This window comes from Eleginops maclovinus, chromosome 4 (assembly GCF_036324505.1).
Source record: "Eleginops maclovinus isolate JMC-PN-2008 ecotype Puerto Natales chromosome 4, JC_Emac_rtc_rv5, whole genome shotgun sequence".
Classification (NCBI taxonomy): Eukaryota; Metazoa; Chordata; class Actinopteri; order Perciformes; family Eleginopidae; genus Eleginops; species Eleginops maclovinus.
The window spans coordinates 15,304,752-15,326,062 of NC_086352.1; the positions used below are offsets into that span (position 1 = coordinate 15,304,752).

General features: G+C 37.8%; 3 protein-coding genes across 3 annotated transcripts; 2 read left to right on the plus strand and 1 right to left on the minus strand.

Moving 5' to 3' along the window:
* Nucleotides 1-1,102: 1,102 nt before the first annotated feature.
* Nucleotides 1,103-6,064, minus strand: emc8 (ER membrane protein complex subunit 8). The gene is made up of 5 exons (XM_063881124.1): nt 5,356-6,064; nt 4,757-4,833; nt 4,592-4,661; nt 2,541-2,635; nt 1,103-1,962 (listed from the first exon to the last, which is right to left on the minus strand). The coding sequence occupies exons 1-5, from the start codon at nt 5,566-5,568 to the stop codon at nt 1,803-1,805; spliced, it is 615 nt and encodes a 204-aa protein (XP_063737194.1). The 5' UTR covers nt 5,569-6,064; the 3' UTR covers nt 1,103-1,802.
* LOC134862965 (cytochrome c oxidase subunit 4 isoform 1, mitochondrial) lies at nt 5,910-8,714 on the plus strand. The gene is made up of 5 exons (XM_063881126.1): nt 5,910-6,147; nt 6,921-6,997; nt 7,759-7,923; nt 8,092-8,223; nt 8,390-8,714. The coding sequence occupies exons 2-5, from the start codon at nt 6,922-6,924 to the stop codon at nt 8,524-8,526; spliced, it is 510 nt and encodes a 169-aa protein (XP_063737196.1). The 5' UTR covers nt 5,910-6,147; nt 6,921; the 3' UTR covers nt 8,527-8,714.
* An 856-nt stretch (nt 8,715-9,570) lies between these two features.
* Nucleotides 9,571-20,861, plus strand: dusp22a (dual specificity phosphatase 22a). Its single transcript, XM_063881081.1, has 7 exons — nt 9,571-9,903; nt 11,220-11,253; nt 11,987-12,069; nt 12,565-12,614; nt 15,953-16,027; nt 16,264-16,435; nt 19,359-20,861. Exons 1-7 carry the CDS (start codon nt 9,883-9,885, stop codon nt 19,548-19,550), a joined length of 627 nt encoding a protein of 208 aa, XP_063737151.1. The 5' UTR covers nt 9,571-9,882; the 3' UTR covers nt 19,551-20,861.
* Nucleotides 20,862-21,311: the final 450 nt, after the last annotated feature.

The window sequence follows — 21,311 nt, forward strand, 5'->3', positions numbered from 1 at the left end:
GTAATAGTGGGTAGTTTATGTTCATGTTCCTTAGCCTTTCAGATATAATTGTTATTTGAAAAGTTTTTATTGAATATATGAGATTGTTAAAATGTGACTTGAATTTAATATATTTTCCAATCATGAAAAGTATACATTTTAAATGTTACCTTAAATATTTGAATGGTGACAATTCCTATTATTGATATGCGTCTGGCACATACGTAAAGGTTCAGTTATTCCACAAGGTGGAGCCATGCAGAGAAGAGTTCTGACTAAATATGAACTAGTAATTATTTGTTCATGAAATAACACAAATTGGAGGTAGTTTTGGAGGGCCAACTTCAGACCCTTAATACAAATTAAACCACTCCTATGTCTTTAATATGGTACTGTAATTGAAACCATGTATAATCAGGCTGTGACATCATGGCTTTCATCCAGTTTGGTTTAAACACTCTAAACATTCAAAGTAAAAGACTTTCAAACCATATGTTATATTCTCTGTCAGGCATTGGTATTGGACTTTAGCATCGGGATTCCTGAAGAAGGCTATTTCCATTTCCATTTTTTCTCTGTAGTATGTGTACTTCACCATGTTAGTTACGACATGTTTTGTTTTTGTAAATTCTACCACGCAAGTAAACACAAAAAATATATTCTTTAGGTTTTGAGCAGATGGTTATGAGTCAAAAGCAACAGTATAAGACACCTAGAAAATGATGCACTAAATGACAAAGATTTGGTTCACAAGTGTCTAATTTTACATTCGGTTAATAAAAGATTGCAGAAAATGTGTCATCCACGCAATAATTTAATTTATTAGCACTTACTAAGCAATTCTGATCCCAAATACAAAGATAGTTTTCTATCCTTAAATTAAGTATTCAAATTTTACATTACTTATTAAATAGTATGATTTAAAGGGGACAGTTTAGTATTAATAAAGACTATTATGCAATTCTTACAACTGTTGCCTATCCTAAAACAAAATTCACACATTCCTGTTATCTGATCCGGCCTATTGCATTTCTGAAAACAATCAGGAGCCAATGGGTGAATGTGTAAACTATGCAGAATGAGTGAAGCACATCAGCGATTACAAAAGGACACACAGAAAAGATTTGTGGAAGAATGAATCATTTAAAAGTGAAACCTTTGGAGTTAATCATCACATTAATATTGCTGGTGGATCCAGAGAATGACAGTCAGAAAAGACAGACCTTTGAAGAGTCCTGTCTTTTCAGTTCATCTTTACACGCATTTATTAATCATTTTAAATAAACTGCCCCAAACGTTTTCAGACCATATTTCTGTGTGAATTAAGTTCCAGGGTTAAAAATAATCTAAACATTTAATAAACAGCATCTATCATATCTCATTAGTACAATCATCTCCTTACATTTCTACTATTCATGTTTTAATAATTTAGGACGATCTCTGTATGGCTATTAGTATTACAATTTAAGAGGAAAAATGTATCAAATAATTTAGAATTTAACTTGCACAACTATGAATAAACACAAACTATTGCAGAAAAAAACCTTAAAGTTGCAGTCAAAAACTAAATTGCCTTCATCACCTCGGTATCACCTTGTGAAGGTGGACACGCCAACAGTGCACATATGGCGCTTGGCCTTGAGAGATTTGGGCCGTACCGGTCAGTGCTCTGCAAGTTCTCCTCAGTACGAGGGGCTTTTGATGGAACAAAGACCATGTTTCCAGCATTTTTGTACTCCTGCGCTACACATCAAGTAGCATCATGCATGCTGTAACGGCAGCAATATTTGTCTGCATGTCCAAGGTGCTGCAGACCGATTCTCTTAGCACAGATCCAGGACGGCCTTGTTGATCACAGGGTTGGTCCAGTCGTTCCTCAGATCATCCAAGTGATTGTCAAAGTCAATCAAGTTCTCGTAGGATCTGCCCTCTAACAGAGAAGATGTGATCTTCTGTGCTTCGCTCCAGTCTTCAAAACAGTCACTGGAAGAAAAAAAACATAATTTAAGCAATTAACACCCAAAACATACCTACACAATGTACATGTTTTCTAATGAGTGAGATAAGATACAATTAGATATTCAACTAAGATGGCGCCGTAGATGGCTGCTTCGGTGTTGTGGTGCACTCTGTTTTATGCGTAAATTCAGTGTTTACACTAAGTACACCGTGCTTGTGTCTGCACAGCCCTCCACTTCAAAATACAATTCACAGTAGTTTGCCATATATTGACATATTTTCCTTGACTGAAGTGCTTTTGTTTTTCTAGCTTTTAAGATTCTTTATACATTTAAATTTGGTGTAAATACTTGTCTTTAGCATTTTCTTTTTTTAATGCTAAATAGTTTCTTAAAAATACTCAAATGTACTTTTACAACTTTTAAAAAAAAGATTATTTATGTTCGCACTACCAGACACAAATTAAATTCCTTTTACTGTATGTGTAAACATACCTGGCAATAAACTTGATTCTGATAACACAGTGGGGCTTGTATGCCAGAAGCTGTGGTTAAGGTACAGCACAGTTTCATTCAAAAAAATATAAAAAGGTTGACACTCACAAAGTCACTTCTCTGCTTTTCCACTTGTTTTCATGATGGTCATAGATAAGCACAATAGGCTCAAAACAGCTCATGGTGAATCTACTGCTGTCCAGCTGGAGGGGAAAAAAACGAAAATGACAAGGAGTTTAGTGCCATACAGACATGCTCAGTATATCCGAACCAAACTGGGTTGTGGCACATTTTACTTTTAAAATATATCTCACAATCTCAGAATATGCAGCTACAGTGGGGCAAAAAAGTATTTAGTCAGCCACCAATTGTGCAAGTTCTCCCATTTAAAAAGATGAGAGAGGCCTGTAATTTTTATCATAGGTATACTTCAACTATGAGAGACAAAATGAGGAAAAAAAATCCAGGAAATCATATTGTAGGATTTTTAATGAATTAATTGGTAAATTCCTCAGTAAAATAAGTATTTGGTCACCTACAAACAAGCAAGATTTCTGGCTCTCACAGACCTGTAACTTCTTCTTTAAGAGGCTCCTCTGTCCTCCACTCGTTACCTGTATTAATGGCACCTTTTTGAACTCGTTATCAGTATAAAAGACACCTGTCCACAACCTCAAACAGTCATACTCCAAACTCCACTATGGCCAAGACCAAAGAGCTGTCAAAGGAGACCAGAGACAAAATTGTAGACCTGCACCAGGCTGGGAAAACTGAATCTGCAATAGGTAAGCAGCTTGGTGAGAAGAAATCAACTGTGGGAGCAATTATTAGAAAATGGAAGACATACAAGACCACTGCTAATCTCCCTCGATCTGGGGCTCCACGCAACATCTCACCCCGTGGGGTCAAAATGATCACAAGAACGGTGAGCAAAAATCCCAGAACCACACGGGGGGACCTAGTGAATGACCTGCAGAGAGCTGGGACCAAAGTAACAGAGGCTACCATCAGTAACACACTACGCCGCCAGGGACTTAAATCCTGCAGTTCCAGACGTGTCCCCCTGCTTAAGCCAGTACATGTCCAGGCCCGTCTGAAGTTTGCTAGAGGGCATTTGGATGATCCAGAAGAGGATTGGGAGAATGTCATATGGTCAGATGAAACCAAAATAGAACTTTTTGGTAAAAACTCAACTCGTTGTGTTTGGAGGAGAAAGAATGCAGAGTTGCATCCAAAGAACACCATACCTACTGTGAAGCATGGGGGTGGAAACATCATGCTTTGGGGCTGTTTTTCTGCAAAGGGACCAGGACGACTGATCCGTGTAAAGGAAAGAATGAATGGGGCCATGTATCGTGAGATTTTGAGTGAAAACCTCCTTCCATCAGCAAGGGCACTGAAGATGAAGCGTGGCTGGGTCTTTCAGCATGACAATGATCCCAAACACACCGCCAGGGCAACGAAGGAGTGGCTTCGTAAGAAGCATTTCAAGGTCATGGAGTGGCCTAGCCAGTCTCCAGATCTCAACCCCATAGAAAATCTTTGGAGGGAGTTGAAAGTCGTGTTGCCCAGCGACAGCCCCAAAACATCACTGCTTTCGAGGAGATCTGCATGGAGGAATGGGCCAAAATACCAGCAACAGTGTGTGAAAACCTTGTGAAGACTTACAGAAAACGTTTGACCTCTGTCATTGCCAACAAAGGGTATATAACAAAGTATTGAGATGAACTTTTGTTATTGACCAAATACTTATTTTCCACAATAATTTGAAATAAATTCATTAAAAATCCTACAATGTGATTTCCTGGATTTTTTTTTCTCATTTTGTCTCTCATAGTTGAAGTATACCTATGATAAAAATTACAGGCCTCTCATCTTTTTTGAATGGGAGAACTTGCACAATTGGTGGCTGACTAAATACTTTTTTGCCCCACTGTATGTCAGATTTTCAGACTCTATAAGTAGATGTTTACACCATAGGGATTTCAAAACTGTGGCTGCCCGGGTGAACACATTTGTTAAACGAAAATGCACCACATGCTTTGAAAAATCAGGAAGTCAGTAGTAGCATTTACAGAACTTGAGGCTCTTGAAAAAAATACAAAACACACACACACCAGTATATTCCATTAACAACAGCTGAAATCAGTAACTTTTACCATAACAATTGCTGCTTCATGGAAGTTTTCAGAAATCCTTGCCGCCACCTTTTCTGCAAATTGGTTAGGTCTGCAAGAGAAAGGACCAACAATTGAGTGCATTAAAGCCCAAATAAGCTTGGTACATGGTTCATAGCTGGTTGTTTTACATTTTGTTTTCCGTACCTTGAATCCTTCGTGCGTTCATTTGCTTGATAATATCCAGCAATGATGTAATTATTTTCTTTACACCAAGTATCGATCTGTGGTAGGAGCAGGAGTCATGGAGCCAACATGTAAAGAAAGGACCGATCAGATCAGAACAGAATTGTTTTAACAGTATGCTACCAGCTCAACCATTATTTGCCTTTAACCACTTGCTCATTCCACATTAATGATATCCATGCTATGACAAATGTCATTATGTAAATACTTTGTGAAAACTTAATCAGCCCTGCAATATACTCCCAGTGTCTAGGTCATCGTAAATATTAAACGTTATTGCCATTGGACTGTACTGAGACAACGATATGAAGTTTGCAAAACAGCAGAAAGTGCAGATATATTCAAATAAATATAAATATACATGTGACTATAAACAAACAATGTATTTTCATTGTGAACACTACAAGGAGGTATACACATTATTTAACAGCAGTATAAAAATTGTAAATAAATCATGTATAAAAATATACAGTAAGTTGCATCCATACCTCTATATTATGAGTGTATGAAGTAAACGTGCAACTGTTTGTATATTTTTCTTAAAGGCTAAGGTTACTCACCAGTGTTAAAGCTACTTCTAGCATTGGGGCCAGAGCAAGAGTGCCGTGAAACAGCGGCACACAGTCCACACACAAGACAGGTTCAGTGTGGCTGTCTTTCTTTTTCTCCTTCGTCTTTTCTGCCACCAGCAATCCATTCACGGCAAAGTGAGGATACTTGGCAGTATGTAAAAGCATTTTACAGTATGCCTGGCTTGTCAGTTGAATAGGCATGTTCTTTAAAAAAAAACGGAAGAATCGGTAACAAAAAAAAAGACAGATCCTGAGGGAACTTGAGTGGCTACACGATGAGGGACTGCTGCCTGCTAGCTAGAAAAGTAGATGTCTACCTCAGCACTCGCCTGTCAGAATATGTGGTTACCGCTATGCGTTCGGACACGAACATGTACGCTTTACAAGTATCAAAAATCACAATTGTCGTTTTTTCCTTGATAAATTAGTCAGTGTCAGGAAATGTAGCCATAAGAGCTAATCTTCTACCACCGTTCACTCGTTTCTGCAGCACCGGTGGTACCGTAAATCAGAAAAGCTGTGACGTAAATCTGGCCTTTTTTTATTTATTGAAGAACATAAATGAATATTTATATTATATATTTTGTCTACAAACAGACATCACATCAGTATGTAGACATATAAAGTAATGTAAATATGACATAAATAAATAAAGAAAAAAGAGGAACAAAAATCGCCTTGTTTCACCTTCTCATAAAAGCTTGACTTACGTCTTTCCGGCGGTCAGAGTCATACTTCCTTTTAGCCGATCGGCGGACGTGATCAAGGAAGAGACAGCAGGTCGTATTTTTTTTAACAGCGTCCTTTTAAATATATAGAAAAACATCACATCTTACCACTTAAACACATTGCAACCTTCACTTTATCCTTGGTGTATGTTATTGTTAAAGATAATGGGGTATTTTTTTTACCGGAATAATCAATTGTGAACAAGTGACTTTGTCAAAGCGGATCGGAGCTATTACTTGCTAACGGAATGGCTAGCTTTCGTAAGCTTCTCGCATCTTATTTGTAAATGCCGGTGTTGCTCAGACAATAGTCAGATACAACAGTGGTCTGCTATAGGAGTAAAGACATGCAGTGTCCGTTAATGGTTAATTGTTGAAATGTACAGTATTGGCTCGAAGAACCTTATTTCCGTTGTTATCTTTCCTCTGTTGCTAACGTTATGACCTTGTGTTTGCAGCTAAAGCTAACATTAGCTTAGTTTACCGGACTAACGTAAGCTAACCTTTGGTTTGGATAAACAAACTCAACAACAATAAAGTATATTTGTATATATTTTTTAAATACATAATTTTAGTCACGTGACTTGCAATTACTTAAATCAAACGCCAATAGCTGGACATCGTAATATAGTTAGATTCGTTTAAAAAAATGTTCCTGAAGTATCCTAACACTTGCAATGTGCGTATTATCATAATTATTTATCATTAATATGTTATATACGTGGTGCACAGAAGAAACAGGAATATTTGACGTAACATTTGAGAACCTCTGTTGAAATATCAAACTTATGTTTGCTAATATCTTTCATATGATCTTTCCCACAGAATGCTGGCCACCAGAGCCCTTCGCCTTCTTGGCAAACGTGCCATTTCCACATCTGTATGTGTGCGTGGAGGACATGGTAAGTGTGACATGAAATGACCTGAAGTGTTTTCTATCTTTGGTAAGAGCGATGACATTAGATCAAGTTTGTGCCCAATGTCATTTTCTTTTGAGAGGGACCTCCATGAATACATTGGCATAACAGTGCAAAAAAAAGCAAGTTTACTGAAGAATAAAAATAACCACTGACCTTTCAAGGGCCAGAATGTTTTTTTGTTGTTGTTGTTTTTTCTGTATGCAAATCATAGTCCTCTTTCAAACAACAAGAACACATTTTTCCCACTGTACCCCCAACACATTTCCTTCCTGTAATGTGATTTTGGCTGGTGAGCCTTTATCTAGACTTGCATCTCATGCAAGTTTCTGACATCTTAGCTATGTACATCTGGCTGCATGCTTAGTTTAGATCAAACCATGTAAACATATTTTCCAGCCACCATAAAAGTGTCTTGAGTGTGCCAATGCACAGCTACTGAAATGTTAGTAACAGCATAGTTTATTGTACTTTTCTGCTGGATTGGCAATCGTTTAAGTGTTACAGATGGATAAATACAAGAGTTTATACTGTGTTTTACATGAGTCTATTCAAAAATTACCTTTTTAAATCTAGATGTTGCTTTCTTTAATTTTAGCATTTAACAGCAGAGTCTTACAAAAATATAAAACAAAACATTGAAGTCTTGCATCAACAACACAGAAAAGCCTTTCAAACAAGGTTGCCATTAATTAAAGTCATTCGTTATGAAAACGTATTTGAGTGTTTCTTTTCATTACCTACAGGTGTGGCTAAGATAGAGGCCTACACTCTCCCTGCCTACTTTGACAGGCGGGAGAATCCTCTCCCAGACATCTCCTTTGTGCAGAACCTGAGTCCTGAGCAGGCATCCCTGAAGGAGAAGGAGAAGGGCTCCTGGGCTGCACTCTCTGATGAGGAGAAGATTGCATGTAGGAATAAGTTGCATTGCAGCACTTTTTTGAGGAGCTCTTATTTTCATTGCTATTTGTTAAACAGATTTTGTTATCATCGAATACTATCAATGGTGAAATCACTTTGAATCCATTACAATGATAACCATCCAGATTTTGTGTGTTTTTGTTTTTTTAAATGTTCAGTGTACCGCATCAGCTTCAAGCAGAGCTTTGCTGAGATGTGCGAGGGGTCGTCAGAGTGGAAGTCAGTGATTGCTGGGATGTTCTTCGTTGTCGGCTTTACTGGCCTGATTGTGCTCTGGCAGAGGAAGTATGGTATGTAGGCCAAAAATGTTAATGCAATGATGTATCTGCAAATTCAATATTTAAAATTATGAGTCATCAGTTAACACAGAAAAGCAATTATGTTTGTTATTTATTTGCATGCCATTAAATAAGGGTTAAGACTCTACATTACTTGACACGTATTGTCTCTTTGCAGTGTATGGACCCGTCCCATACACTTTCGATCCCGAGTACAAAGAAAAGGAGCTGCAAAGGATGTTGGACATGAGAATGAACCCAGTGGAAGGCCTTGCATCCCAATGGGACTACGAAAACAAGCAGTGGAAAAAGTAAAGGACCAGAGGACCAAAACACATACTGGAAAATAGCAGCATACCTACAAAAAGATACAAGAATTCCTTTATTTCTGTATTTATCAATCGTCCACATTACCACTGTTTGTGCATTGTGGAAGACCTCTTCCTCTTAAGGTCATTGTATATTATGAAGAAAGAATAAAAATGGTTAAACTGATAAACCTTCTTAATTGTCCTCACTCTGTGAATCCTGTGTAAATAATGCTTCTTTGTTAAATTGCTCTTTTAATATTGGAATAGCGAAGAACTCTCACCCCATTTTATTAGTTTGGGTGAGTTAATTAGCTCATCACTTTCAAGTTTGTAGTGAGATGACAATCATTTCTGCTATATGGTAGTCATTAGCAAAATTATTAAGTAATTGATATAATTTGGAATAGTTCAAATGCAAGTGTCTTAAATATTTGGTAATCTTCCTGGTCACTCTGACTAAGATCTAATTTCAGTAGTATCAGGTTCATTTTTACAAAAAGCTACTGCTGAATACATTTAAGTAGGATTACATTTGTACTTTTTCGGTCCTTCTACCATCATTACTGAAAGCAGTAACAAAATCACTCATAACGTGTTATTTATTTTATCGAATATAATGTGTAACCATGCCGGAAAACGATGCATTTGTTTCTGAAACCAAACCTACGCCCTTGGGTGGTGAACTTTGACATGCATGCAATGAGCTGTAGGTTAGAAACACCCTCATTTGATCTTGAAGCTGTAAAAATAGGTGACAATTTGTGTGCTTTAATCAACTGTGGTATAGTTGTTTGTGTCATGTGAATATTTCAGCACTCAAAACAAGAATAACAAGTTGGTTAGGAATCACAAGTGGGATTCCGTGTTTGGCCATTTTAAGAATAACCTACACCACCTAATTGCGCCAGTTGGTGTTACAAAATAGCTACGTCATAGATTGTATGTATTCCTCATGGTCTAAATCCCACACTACTGAATGTCTGACCTACATGTTGGTGAAGTGGGCTGTGATGGTGCCGCTGAGCAGCAGCATGCTGTGATGTCACTTACCGGATGAACCCGCAGCTGCAGTTGTTTCACGTCAAAACAATCCGGAAGACGATAGAGCCTGACGGAACTATTGTTGGAGCTAAAACGAGATTAAGGCTGTCATAAAAAAAATACAAGGCTACTGTTTTAAACACGTTAGTGCTACTTAATAATGTAGTGGAATAAAAGACAAACGTAGCGGCGGAAGCGAAGGCTGTCCACTGTGTTATGAGTTAAAGTCAGTCAGTCCAGCTTCGCGTTTGAATTCAAAGTCCATGTTAAGATATTGCAGCAGATCTATATATTAAAGTGTTAGCTCATCGAAGACAATATGGGAAATGGAATGAATAAGGTAGGCTTTGATTATGTATAATGCATGTTGTAGTCATGGGCTTCTTACTAATGGTAAACTCAACACATAGCTGAGGAAAGTGCGTGCTTACCTTTTCTGTAATGTTCAACCAATTGAATAAATAACGTGACGTTAGATGAATGCATTTAGGGTATTGGGTGTAGAAGGTTTAAGTCCAGCAGATAGATCATCTTTGAAATGTTTCAATAATGTGTAAACAGCAAAAACCAAGACTTCCTCTTGGAAAGGATCATATTTTTTTCTAGATTTATAATGCGATCATAAGATTGTGCTTTAGCAGAGGCAGGGGCGCAGGTGAGATTTCAGAAATAGGGGGGGACGAAACTGAGAGGAATTACTTTCACGATATTTACGTACTATTTGTTTTACTATGTGTTTTACAATCATAAGTAACATTAACCGTAAGCTCAAATATGAATTGTTTCAAGATCAAATATAATGTAAGTAAGTGTGTTTGTGGATTAAAAAATGAATTGGTATTTACCTTTAAGTGCAAGAAGGATAACCTTTTATGTGAACAAATATATATAGGAAAAAAAAAAGATTAAAAAGAAATTGAATTTATATTTATATAGATATTTTATAAATGGGGGGGGGGACAGATCTGCACCCCTGAGCAGAGGCAAATGATTGTACACACAGAAGGTTGGGACAGTATATTGTCTGGCTCTTTTTTTCAACCTTCTGAAGTGCCCAAATGCAAGGCACTTATTAATCCATACAGCTGTGCCTGACCTCTGACCGCCTGACCATTCTTGCTACGTGCTGTATTTCAAACCAAGAGATTATGCAACATTATTATTTTTCATTTCAGGTTGGCGTATGATTTCCCCTACCTTCCATTTTTTGATATTTGAATTTACTTAAAATGATGACGAAAAGTTGTCTTGCAAAATGACATTGATGCCTTGCATTTTTGATAGTCAATAAAAAGTGATAATAATCATCATCTGTATTTCCATTTTTAATTGCTGGTGTGCAGGCTTAATTAGTCTAACATTTTAGGGAATCCAGCTCTTTATTATCTTTAGACACCTGGTGCTTCATGGTACTACTGTGTGGTACAGCAACACTCAGTGGCCGCTTGCCACTCATCACTTCTTCCAGATAATCATGCATCGTTGCTTCAGGCCTTGTATGGCTGTTCTTCCTGCTGCTTAGTCCTTAAGCCTTAAGCCTTAAATCCAAGCTGGCTCAACTTGGGACATTTGTTCCTGTACAAGTGAAGATTTTGAAGCTGGACTGTAATAAATATCTAACCCGAACGCAACATGTCTCCTACTTTTGCTTCACAGGTTGTTGATGGACTCTACCTCGGGAATATAAGAGGTAAGACAAACATCAGGTTACTTTATTTGATGTTTGTAAAGCTGGTACATACACAGCGGGGTCAGAGCCCACCACTAAAGGCCATAAATGCATGTTTTGTAGGAAGGAGGAGTTTGGGGGTAGAGTATCACAACACTTTTTCTACCAAACATGTCTCTTTGTTTCATAGGCATCTTAATGAAAGGCGCAGTATTTTGTCAAACAATATGGTTCAACATTTTGAAATTTGTCAATTTGAACTGTGAATCATTTCAATTGTTTTAGTTCTTTGCCTATACAGTTTAACATGCAGTTCTTACTTCATCAAAATTAGATTTTTCTGAAGTTTTTTTGGCAGGAAGTTCTCCTGACAGATTTCAGGTTAACACACATTTTTTGACTAAAGACAATTATGCTAAAAGGAGTTCCACCACATAAAATAAAAATAATTAGTTATTAATAAGTATCTCACTGGCCTGAAACAACCTCTTCCCGGCTAATGTGCCATTCAAAGTCTGCTAACTTTAGCTGCTGTGATGGTGGCTCCCCATGATGGCATAAGCATAGACTAAAATTAGCTCGACTGACAGGAACAAGTGACCACAGACTTAACTGTACCAAACTTTTATTTTTGCAGGACAGTAAACGGTCGACAGAGTTTCTTTTGCAGCAGCTTACATTTTGTTGTTGTGTTTGGTTGGAATTTCAATGACATTCCTCTACTGAAATATATTCCTCAATCTTATTGTCCCAGATGCAGAGAACAGAGAAAGTCTGGCCAAGAATGGAATCACCCACATCCTGTCTGTGTACAACAATGCTAAACCCGTGTTTGAGGTTAGTGGAATATCCAGGTGGGATGATTCAAACTATTTGTACTTTCCCTGAACATTTTACAAGGATAAATTGCTATGACTCTGCATGTAATAGTGTGATGTGTCTTGTCAACCAGCTGGGGGTGGTGATGAGTTATGGATGGAGGTGAAGTTTTGCCCTGAGAGTTCAAATGGGGGGTGCTGTGTGCATGTATACAACAATATGTATTCTTCTAAACTATATCATGTATATGAAGCTGTTTTCATCTGGTGTAATTGGCAATGACTGAAAGTGTAGATAGTTAATTAAGACAAGGTAGTCAACATTTTTCAACGTTGTGTACTGAGACTGATTCTACACATTAAAACAAAATAGAAAATGTTCTGGGTTCCAGACAAACAGCACAAGACATAGGGCTCACATGGGATAGGAGAGGCAGGAGATCACCTGAAGAACTAACCTGTGAACATATTGGTGAAATTTTACATGTAACATTTGTTCATGTATGTTTAACAGGACAAGACATACCTTTGTATTCATGCTGCTGATGCTTCCAACCAGAACCTGTGAGTAAACACACACACACACACACACACACACACACACACACACACACACACACACACACACACACACACACACACACACACACACACACACACACACACACACACACACACACACCAGACAATGACATGTCCTGTGGTGCATGTACCCCAGATTTTAAAATTCATTGTCCATGAGACCCTGACGGATAAGTGCGAGAGGATGGATGGATGGATGGATGGATGGATGGATGGATGGATGGATGGATGGATGGATGGATGGATGGATGGATTGTCCATGAGATTTTTTTCGAAAGCGTTGATGAGTCATAAAGTATTGCCACACATTGCCCTCCAGATTGTGGTCCCTGGGTGTAACAGCCTATTGCAAACCGTTTAAATATTATGACAGTTTGGAAAACCGATGTATTTATTTTTTTAATTGCATGATTCCTGTTGACAATGTTTTAGTTTAGTTTATTGTTTGGCACAATTTAGAAATACACAAACTAATAATATACAATGCAGTAAGAGGCAAAATCCCACTGGGCCTATTGAAGCCCCCTCCTGAATAATATTAAAATACACATGTCATAGAGAACACAAGATTTATATACAAAAAAGAATATGAATTCAATAGTGATGGAACATTTTGGGAACAACTTATAAACTACAACAATAAAATGACACTTAAATGTGAATAAAAGGAAGGAAATAGGATTGTGGAAAGTGTATTAAGCTCACCTTTAGACAGTACAATTGAGGGAATACAATCCAGTATCTCTTGGTTGATACAAATCCTTTATCCATTTATGACTTTTAGCTATTTTAAATTAAATAGACCCTGCACAATAACATTCCTTATGTATGGTTTCTAAAGAAACATGAGCCCTATAATATGTTTATTTTTGGTGTTTGTACGTCTGTGTGTTTCTGTGAAAGATATATATATATATATATATATATATATAAAAAAGAGAGATATATAAAAAAGGAGAGGAGAGACAGGGAACTGTGCGTTCAATGTGCCATTATAAATCAGGAGGCAGACTTGGTGTTGAAAGAGACATGAGCAGTCCCTCCACCCATGCAGCATTGGCTAACACAATTCATTAGTCATTGCATTTCTGTAGATTTTTTTAAAATTATTTTGTCCTCATGCTTGAGGTAGGCTGAAGGCACAAAGGCATACACAAGGGGTTAAAGTTTGGGCATCAATAAAAAAAAGAGAAGTGTATGTGTTTGTGTATGTAATCATAGTTTATATGTGAGTTAGCTTTAACTTTGGGCTTTTTTTCCCTGGATTGGCAGATTCAACCCTGTTTGACAGGGTTTGAAGAGGAACTTGCTTTACTTTGTGAGAAAGAAAACACTGCTGGCTAAAATGCAAGTTAATGAGAATTGAGGTTTGGTGTTTGGTTGGATGTTGCTGATTGAGCTAGGTTGGAAGTGTCTGACCTCCACTGTCGCAATCAAGTGTCCTTCCCTCAGGCAGCAGAGGAAGGAAACCTTAGTGACATCTGGCTGTTTGCCTCGACCACCCAAAGCTTTAATAAACCCCCTCTGTCACAATCACTGGTCTGACTGACAGGAGGTGTGAGGCCAACTGACGCACCAAAATGCTCACCACCAGCCATGGAGGCCCTGTGGCCTGTCGCATTTTGAAGCTGTCTGCAAAACCTTTATCTTCCTTGTTAAAGCTGTTGTGCCGGTACTTTGAAATGGATGACAGGATTTCAGGTTTATATGTATGTTCGTGCATCACAGTTATTGTATCAATAGGCTGCATCACTTACCCCAAAGAAAGAAATGAAACAGATTAATAAAATGACAGCCCTCCAAAGACCCTTGTCAACAAAGAAAACAATCTTACTAAATGTCTTTATACCGAAGTTACAAATCTTTGTCAGGGCCTCAGAAACATCCATTTCTTTGATTCGCAAACATTAACTGGATGACGCGTGGCCTAATAAAGTTTAAATGTCAGTAATTGCTAGGTGCAACATACAATCCAACTTGGGGGCCATTCCTGTGGATGTCATTGAGGTTATTGTTAAATTGAAACATGGTGCAGGGATATAATAGCAGCTCCCTTTAATAAATAAAAGTATTTAATCGAAAGGCCTTTAATGCTGCTGATTTATATAGTTGCTAACATGCAGCGATTCCCCTTCTTTGTGAACATCTCATGACCAGCTGCTATGGTCTCGGCAATGGCTGTTGTTTATTTATGAAATTATTTCTTACGTATAGTGTTGTAATAATATACAATTTCACCTTAGCATAGAGTTGTACAAACTAGGCTCAACAATTGTGTATTCTTCTCTAGATTGAACTAGTTAAAACCTCAAATCTTTGTCACAAGGTAATTTTCTGCATATTAAACAAGACGGCAAAACTTCTGTGCTAGGAAGACATAACAAAATGCTGAGCAGACATGATTTTAAGAGGAGTTTGGATCTCGGAAAGGAGGGGAAAAAAAATAGTGGCAGTCAATCTATTTAAACCCCAGTCTGTTACTCTGTCTGCTATTGAGTAACCAGCATCTGCTCTTCGGGAGACGCCGCTATCAGCCGTGCACTTCTTGATTATGCAAAACACCATCAGTGTTTCCTGACAGTGAACAAGTAGATATTTGAGGAGCAGTTGCACCACATTTTCGTGTCCATTTTTATTTCAACAGAGACTCACATTTTGTTTGAAGAGCACAAAATTACAGGTGCACTACCATATAGCAGGACTTTGAAAATGGCTCACTTGATCCTTTGTAGGGACAGAATGAATAATGCTGGGACCTGATGTAAATTTGCAGATAGACAAAAACAGGGACAGTTACTTCCCTTGTCTGTCCCTACTGTCTGTGCTCTGGTCTACCACAGACTCTCAGTTTGAGCAGACCTAACCTCTCTCTCACATGACAAGCTAGAGGCATTCAAAAAAAGAAATCACCATTCCTTGACATTCCATACGTTAAAATTAAGATAAAGACAGTCGCATTCTGGGACTTCTCACTATGTGTGATATTTACCTGCAGTTTCTGCAGTCAAAATCAGAACAGTCGTCACAGTTTCAGCAACATATTTTAAACACGAAGTTAGGGCCTCAACACATGAGTTTCAGTTCAAGGTGTCCTTTCTCATATCCTAAACTGTGAAATCTATTTTTAGCTTAACAACCCCTGTACCACTCTACCTTAGCAAAAACAAGCCAGTTCCCTGATTTAATGAGCAATATTACTAAAGTTGTTAGTCATTCAAAACACAAGTTTCTCTTTGGTGTACTGCTAACCACAAACAAAATTGTTGCTATTCTTTCATATCGCTATACGTTTGATTGTTTGTTTGCTTTTTATTTTCCAGATCACAGCATTTTAAAGAGTGCATAAGCTTCATCCATGAATGTCGCCTGAGTGGTGGATCTTGTCTCGTCCACTGGTAGGTTTTTATTTTTTAAAGTTGTAACAAGCTCCTTAATGGCAAGTGGGGACGTTAAGACACATCATGTCCACTTTGGATGCAGGCTTGTAGTATTCCTCAAAGAATAAAACCCCCCAAAAAACTTAGAAAAACAATTTAGTACCTGTCCGGCTGTTAACCTTTTGCCAGTAGCAATAAGGTGTTTGAAATGCAGTGACTTAATGACAAGGACTAAGCCGTGTGCTTTGCTGCAGCCTTGCTGGTGTGTCCCGCAGCACTACCATGGTGGTGGCCTACCTGATGACTGTCACCCACTTCAGCTGGGAGGAGTGTCTGTCTGCAGTAAAGGCTGTTCGATCCTTTGTCGGCCCAAACTATGGTTTCCAGGAACAGCTGCAGGAGTACCAGACAACTCAAGTCTCAGAGGTAAACACAAGGAACACACACTGACATGATGAAGGCACGTACAAAACACAAAGACACCCAGCCCCTGTAATAGTTGGCAATGATGCAGCCTACAGTCAGAGGGTGTTTTAGGTTGTATCTTTTAGATTAACATGTTTACAAATTAGTATACTATAGTTTTGCATTCTCAAATGTCTTTGTGCTATGTGCTGTTAGAAACTCAAAGGAAATGAGATATTAATAGGTAACCCATACAACCTCTGCATCAACAATTTATTGTTCCTCTGTTGTCATTGAACACGAAGTACTTGACAGATCTATTGATTGTCTCGTTTGTGATGATTTGTGTGTAATGTTTTTATTTTGTTTTTGTATATTCATGAGATTCTCAGCTACAGCAGCACAGTGCATCAAATAAACAAATAATCTCAATTTGTCGTTTAAAGTGGCCAAATTGTGACCATTTTTACTTTCACTGTGAGGATTATAGCCACTTAAAATAATTCACCTTTTCTGTAAATGTGGAACAATGACAGTGTTTTTGAGAGATGTGTTAAATGTTCCCTTTTTCGAGAGAAAGGAAATTTGTATTTGCTTTTCATCTTGAGCCATTGTCTCTACAGACATATAGCATTGGCAGTATGTGAACACACTGTAGGTACATGTTCACAGCCTTTAACATTCTGCAGCATTTCAGTTGGTTGATGGCATCTTGTGTGTGATTCCATTACAGTGGCACAGACCATTGACTACAGAAGGGGAACTGCAGGGGGTTTGCTTGGATTGCATTAGCTTGGTACTGCTCATCACGTGCCTAGTGTTACTGTCAGCATCTTGCAACATAACATGACTGAAAAAAAGCTCATTGTTTGTAGATATTGAACTGATTTTGAGGATTCAAGGGGAAATGGGATTTCTGTATTTGTGTTTTTCCCATCTGCCTTGCATTCTAATAAAGGAACCCTTAAGAAGGTGTTTTTTGGCTGTAAAAACATTTACTGCCACTGCGTTGCATCCTGCACTTTTATTTTAAAAAGTTTAATTTTGTAGCCCATCCTATACTGAAAAGTCCTGAATGGGTTATGAAAATGCCCAAAAAATAAATCAAAGACGACTTTAAGGCCAGAGTTACTCATTTGTGGACCAAAAGGAATGATAAATACAATTGTTTTGTTATTTTTTATCTTTTTAAAAGATCAAATTGTTGTGTGCATTGCAAGTTTCTTTGTTCAGAAGCATTTAATCTATGAGCAGGAAACATCCCACAGTGTACTATCCATCTCAAATCCACTTTTAGTCTAACTTAAAGGATATGTTTGAGCTTTAACCGAACAAATTCCACCTTTTGGGTGTGTTAGATGATTGTATCAAGTGTAACAGGACTGGGCCGACAAGAGGAAAGTGGTAGCACAGCAATGAAAACAGAGGCAGTTATTGAATCAAAAAAGGCTTTATTTTTACTCAACTCAAAATACCTTTCAAAACCAAGGCTAAGGTAGCTGGGCCGCTAACCGACTTACCAGCACTCCAAACTTGTTCTCATATAGGGTGCTTCCTGCTTCCTGCTCCCTCCGTGTGCCAACACTAACTGAGCTTCTCTGTCGGCTTTGTCTCCCTTGAGGGAGTGATTAGTATCTGTTGTGTGGGTCTCCACACCTGCTCCCAATACTGCTGATTGGGAGAGGGTGGAGCCACCTGTTAGGGATGTAGGTGCCTCCAGCTACCCTGCCTCTAAGACCCTTACAGTGGCACGCTTGGTTGTTTAGGAGGATTGTTTGCAGTCCTCCCTTTAGCAGCTGTCCACGACTGATTCTTAGTATGATGATTCAGATGTTGAAGAATTGAAAAAGACTTTGCAGTTTATAACTAAATTAATTTCCTCTTTCAAGATGACACAACTCCAGTTAGCGTAATTTTGAGACTTGTTTCAGTCTGCTTACTAATGCTTATCTTAATACTGTTCTTCTAATGATTCATTTGTCGATGAAGTTACTGCTAAACTGATTTTGGTTTTTGAGTTGACGAGAATACTACATTTATGGAGATGGATTGTAGTACCCTCAGAGGGACTTTCACTTCATTGTATTTTGTAAAGATTAAGGTATTGCACAAAATACATTGCTGGACATAATTTGTTAAATTGCATTTCCTATGTATTTTGAACCATTCGCTGTCATTTAAACAAAATTGAAAATCTTTACTGGAAAAGAAGACATCAACAATAATACAAACTAGGTCTGACTTCTATTAAAAACACATTTTCAAATAATATTTAACTGTATATATATGTATATATATAACTTCTGATCAGACCAAACGACCAATAAAAGTTTTGGAACCTTTAAAGATTGACAAACTGAAAATGAAAATGGAACTTACATTGTTTTGCTCTACATTTGAAGCCATCTAATATGTTCCTGAGATTAAGACATGCCAGCATGCATATTTATTATTCTTTAGTATACTCCGCACTTTGGACTGAGATTGTACTAAACTTTGCACAAAATTGGCCAGGTTTCAAAGTACAAATGATATGCAATGGTGTTGCCTAATGTATTGAGAAATACAGTAACTTTGATCTCACTGTATTTCTTTTGAGAAAATCTGATCTGGTTAATTAAAGCTATGTGACTTTATAGCAAAGAGATGCCAGAAATAAAGCACTGAACACTTACTGTATACATTTTCCGATTGGACTCGCTGTTTGAAGACACTGTATGTCTGTATAAGGTACCACTCATCCAAGGACTCCTTGGATATTTTTGTTGTGTGTATGTAGATTTAGGTGAGGGAATAACCTGAGGAGACAGATTAGATTTAGTTTGCCTCTCAAAGCCACTACAGATATGCATAAAATGTACTGTCAGCAAAGTATTCAACACTGTAATGTCATTTGATCTTAACGCACGGACTAACTTTTTTCGGTCTCTCTTCTTGTCCCCAGTACCGATCGTGGTTACATTCAAGTTTCGATCCCTGTCCTTTTAATGACCAGGAGCAGGTGGGGGCCCTGCTGAGTCAGTACACGGAGCAACAGGAGAGCCAGCGGAGAGGAGCAGACCACCGCTGGATAAATCAAGGTGTAGGTGTCTCTGCTCTACCGTCCAAGCGTGAGGATCCAGAAGGCAGCAGCTGAGAAATGGGCCTCTGATCATGCTGAAGTCCTGCCTAGTGCTGTCTGTAAATGGCAGTAGTTATTATTCTGTACTCAATTCCAAATCAACCCCATACTCAACTCTGAAACAAGAAATACCCCTTAAAGCCAAGCACATCTTTCATATTTTATCTGCATCTGTTTCATTTTTTTTTTAATAAATGGAGGTTGATTTAGAATTGGGACACAGACTCTAAGCCAAAACCAGAGTATCGATGCTCACAGACGCCTTACTCTTAACACTTCAGCACCTTAGCCATGATGAATGAAGTGCATACCTGCAATGTTCAGATCAGAAGCCTTAAAGAAGTGTCTGATTAATGCCGTCTTAAAGGAACATTTTGTCTTCAATTATTCAGATGTCTGGACTGCGTGTTGGATAGGGAAATCCACAAATCTACAACCACCAACATGTGGATTTGTGACTGTGCATAATATTTTGAGGGGGTACTACTTTGCCGTTTAGGTCCCCTCTTTGATCAACACTGAAGTTCGGGATATTGCTTGATGGTTTTACTGCCTTTCAAATATTTGAACACCCTTAACATTGCTTGTACCAGTAAAATACAGTCACAATGTCTTTAGCAAATGCACTTGCCACTTAAAAATGTTGTGACATCAATAAATATCCGTAGCACATCACTGCCTGTGTAGCAAACAGCATTTGTTTCCACACAGTTGAATACTCTTCCAACTCATTCCAACTATAATACTTTTTGACTAAAATGTCAAGCTACCTACTTAACCAATGTCTGCAACAGAATCCACCAGCAACACTGGAAACTAATGATACTGGTTAGCAGAGGACGAAAAGCTTTGAATTGGCTCTGTCATTACCCAGCCAACGAACCTGTTGCTGAGTTCTTTCTTATCAGGGAGGACAAAAGAGAAAAAGTACAACAGACAAACCCTGTGTGGTTTTTCTACCATCAACTGATGTAAGATAAGCCACTGGTGGCATCTGATGATCAATACAGTGGTTAAGATAATGGCCACTTAAAGACCCACAACTAGGAGTAACATGTGAAGCAATATTCAAATTTGGTAAAATGTTCCTTTAATACATAGCAGCTTGATTTGAACTACATAAGAAGGTTCTCTGTAGTCCGAATGCTAGCTGTAATTTATATTTTCATTGTGACAAAGCTGATTTATATGTCATTTGTGTTACAGAGTCATGGTTACATTTCGTTTTTTTAATTATGTATTTATGACGTTTTTGTTTGTTTTATAATAAAATGCAGTGACGGACAAAGACCATGGAATACAAATAAATCTATAATATCAACACTATGTCCTTGTGTGACTAAAATAAATCCTGAGCAGAAAATACATTAGAATGTACTTGGTTAGTATTGTAGTACACAGCTCACCTTTACATTAGCTGCTTATATCATGAGGCAGCTTGAACACCACACCGTTAAACCAATACAAACTTTTTCTGTCATTTGGATTAATGTTTAAGATTTGGCAGGTTTCTGTGATTTACTCAGCAGATCATCTGCTAAAGCTGCATTACAGCACAAGACACTGAAAGTGCAGCTTCATGTAAATAAACAGTGTTTTTACTAACTTGTAATTAGCATGTATTAAAAAGGATACAAACATTCATGGTGTTATACCTGGGATATGAAAACAAACCATTATGTTTTGCATAACCATTAATAAGATATGCAATTTAAAATATAATTACCACACAGGAAAAGAGAAAAAGGTCAAACTATGCATGAACTTTAAACAGTA

Bases quoted from the DNA above. Each gene is read 5' to 3' on its own strand.
- emc8 (XM_063881124.1), bottom strand. From the start codon at position 5,568: ATGCCTATTCAACTGACAAGCCAGGCATACTGTAAAATGCTTTTACAT. The intron at 4,834-5,355 runs GTGAGTAACCTT...CTCCTACCACAG, and splicing joins TAGAAGTAGCTTTAACACTG to ATCGATACTTGGTGTAAAGA. The intron at 2,636-4,591 runs GTAAAAGTTACT...TTTCCCCTCCAG, and splicing joins ATGAAGCAGCAATTGTTATG to CTGGACAGCAGTAGATTCAC.
- LOC134862965 (XM_063881126.1), top strand. From the start codon at position 6,922: ATGCTGGCCACCAGAGCCCTTCGCCTTCTTGGCAAACGTGCCATTTCC. The intron at 6,998-7,758 runs GTAAGTGTGACA...CATTACCTACAG, and splicing joins ATGTGTGCGTGGAGGACATG to GTGTGGCTAAGATAGAGGCC. The intron at 8,224-8,389 runs GTATGTAGGCCA...GTCTCTTTGCAG, and splicing joins GCTCTGGCAGAGGAAGTATG to TGTATGGACCCGTCCCATAC.
- dusp22a (XM_063881081.1), top strand. From the start codon at position 9,883: ATGGGAAATGGAATGAATAAG. The intron at 11,254-11,986 runs GTAAGACAAACA...TTATTGTCCCAG, and splicing joins CTACCTCGGGAATATAAGAG to ATGCAGAGAACAGAGAAAGT. The intron at 16,436-19,358 runs GTAAACACAAGG...TCTTGTCCCCAG, and splicing joins AGACAACTCAAGTCTCAGAG to TACCGATCGTGGTTACATTC.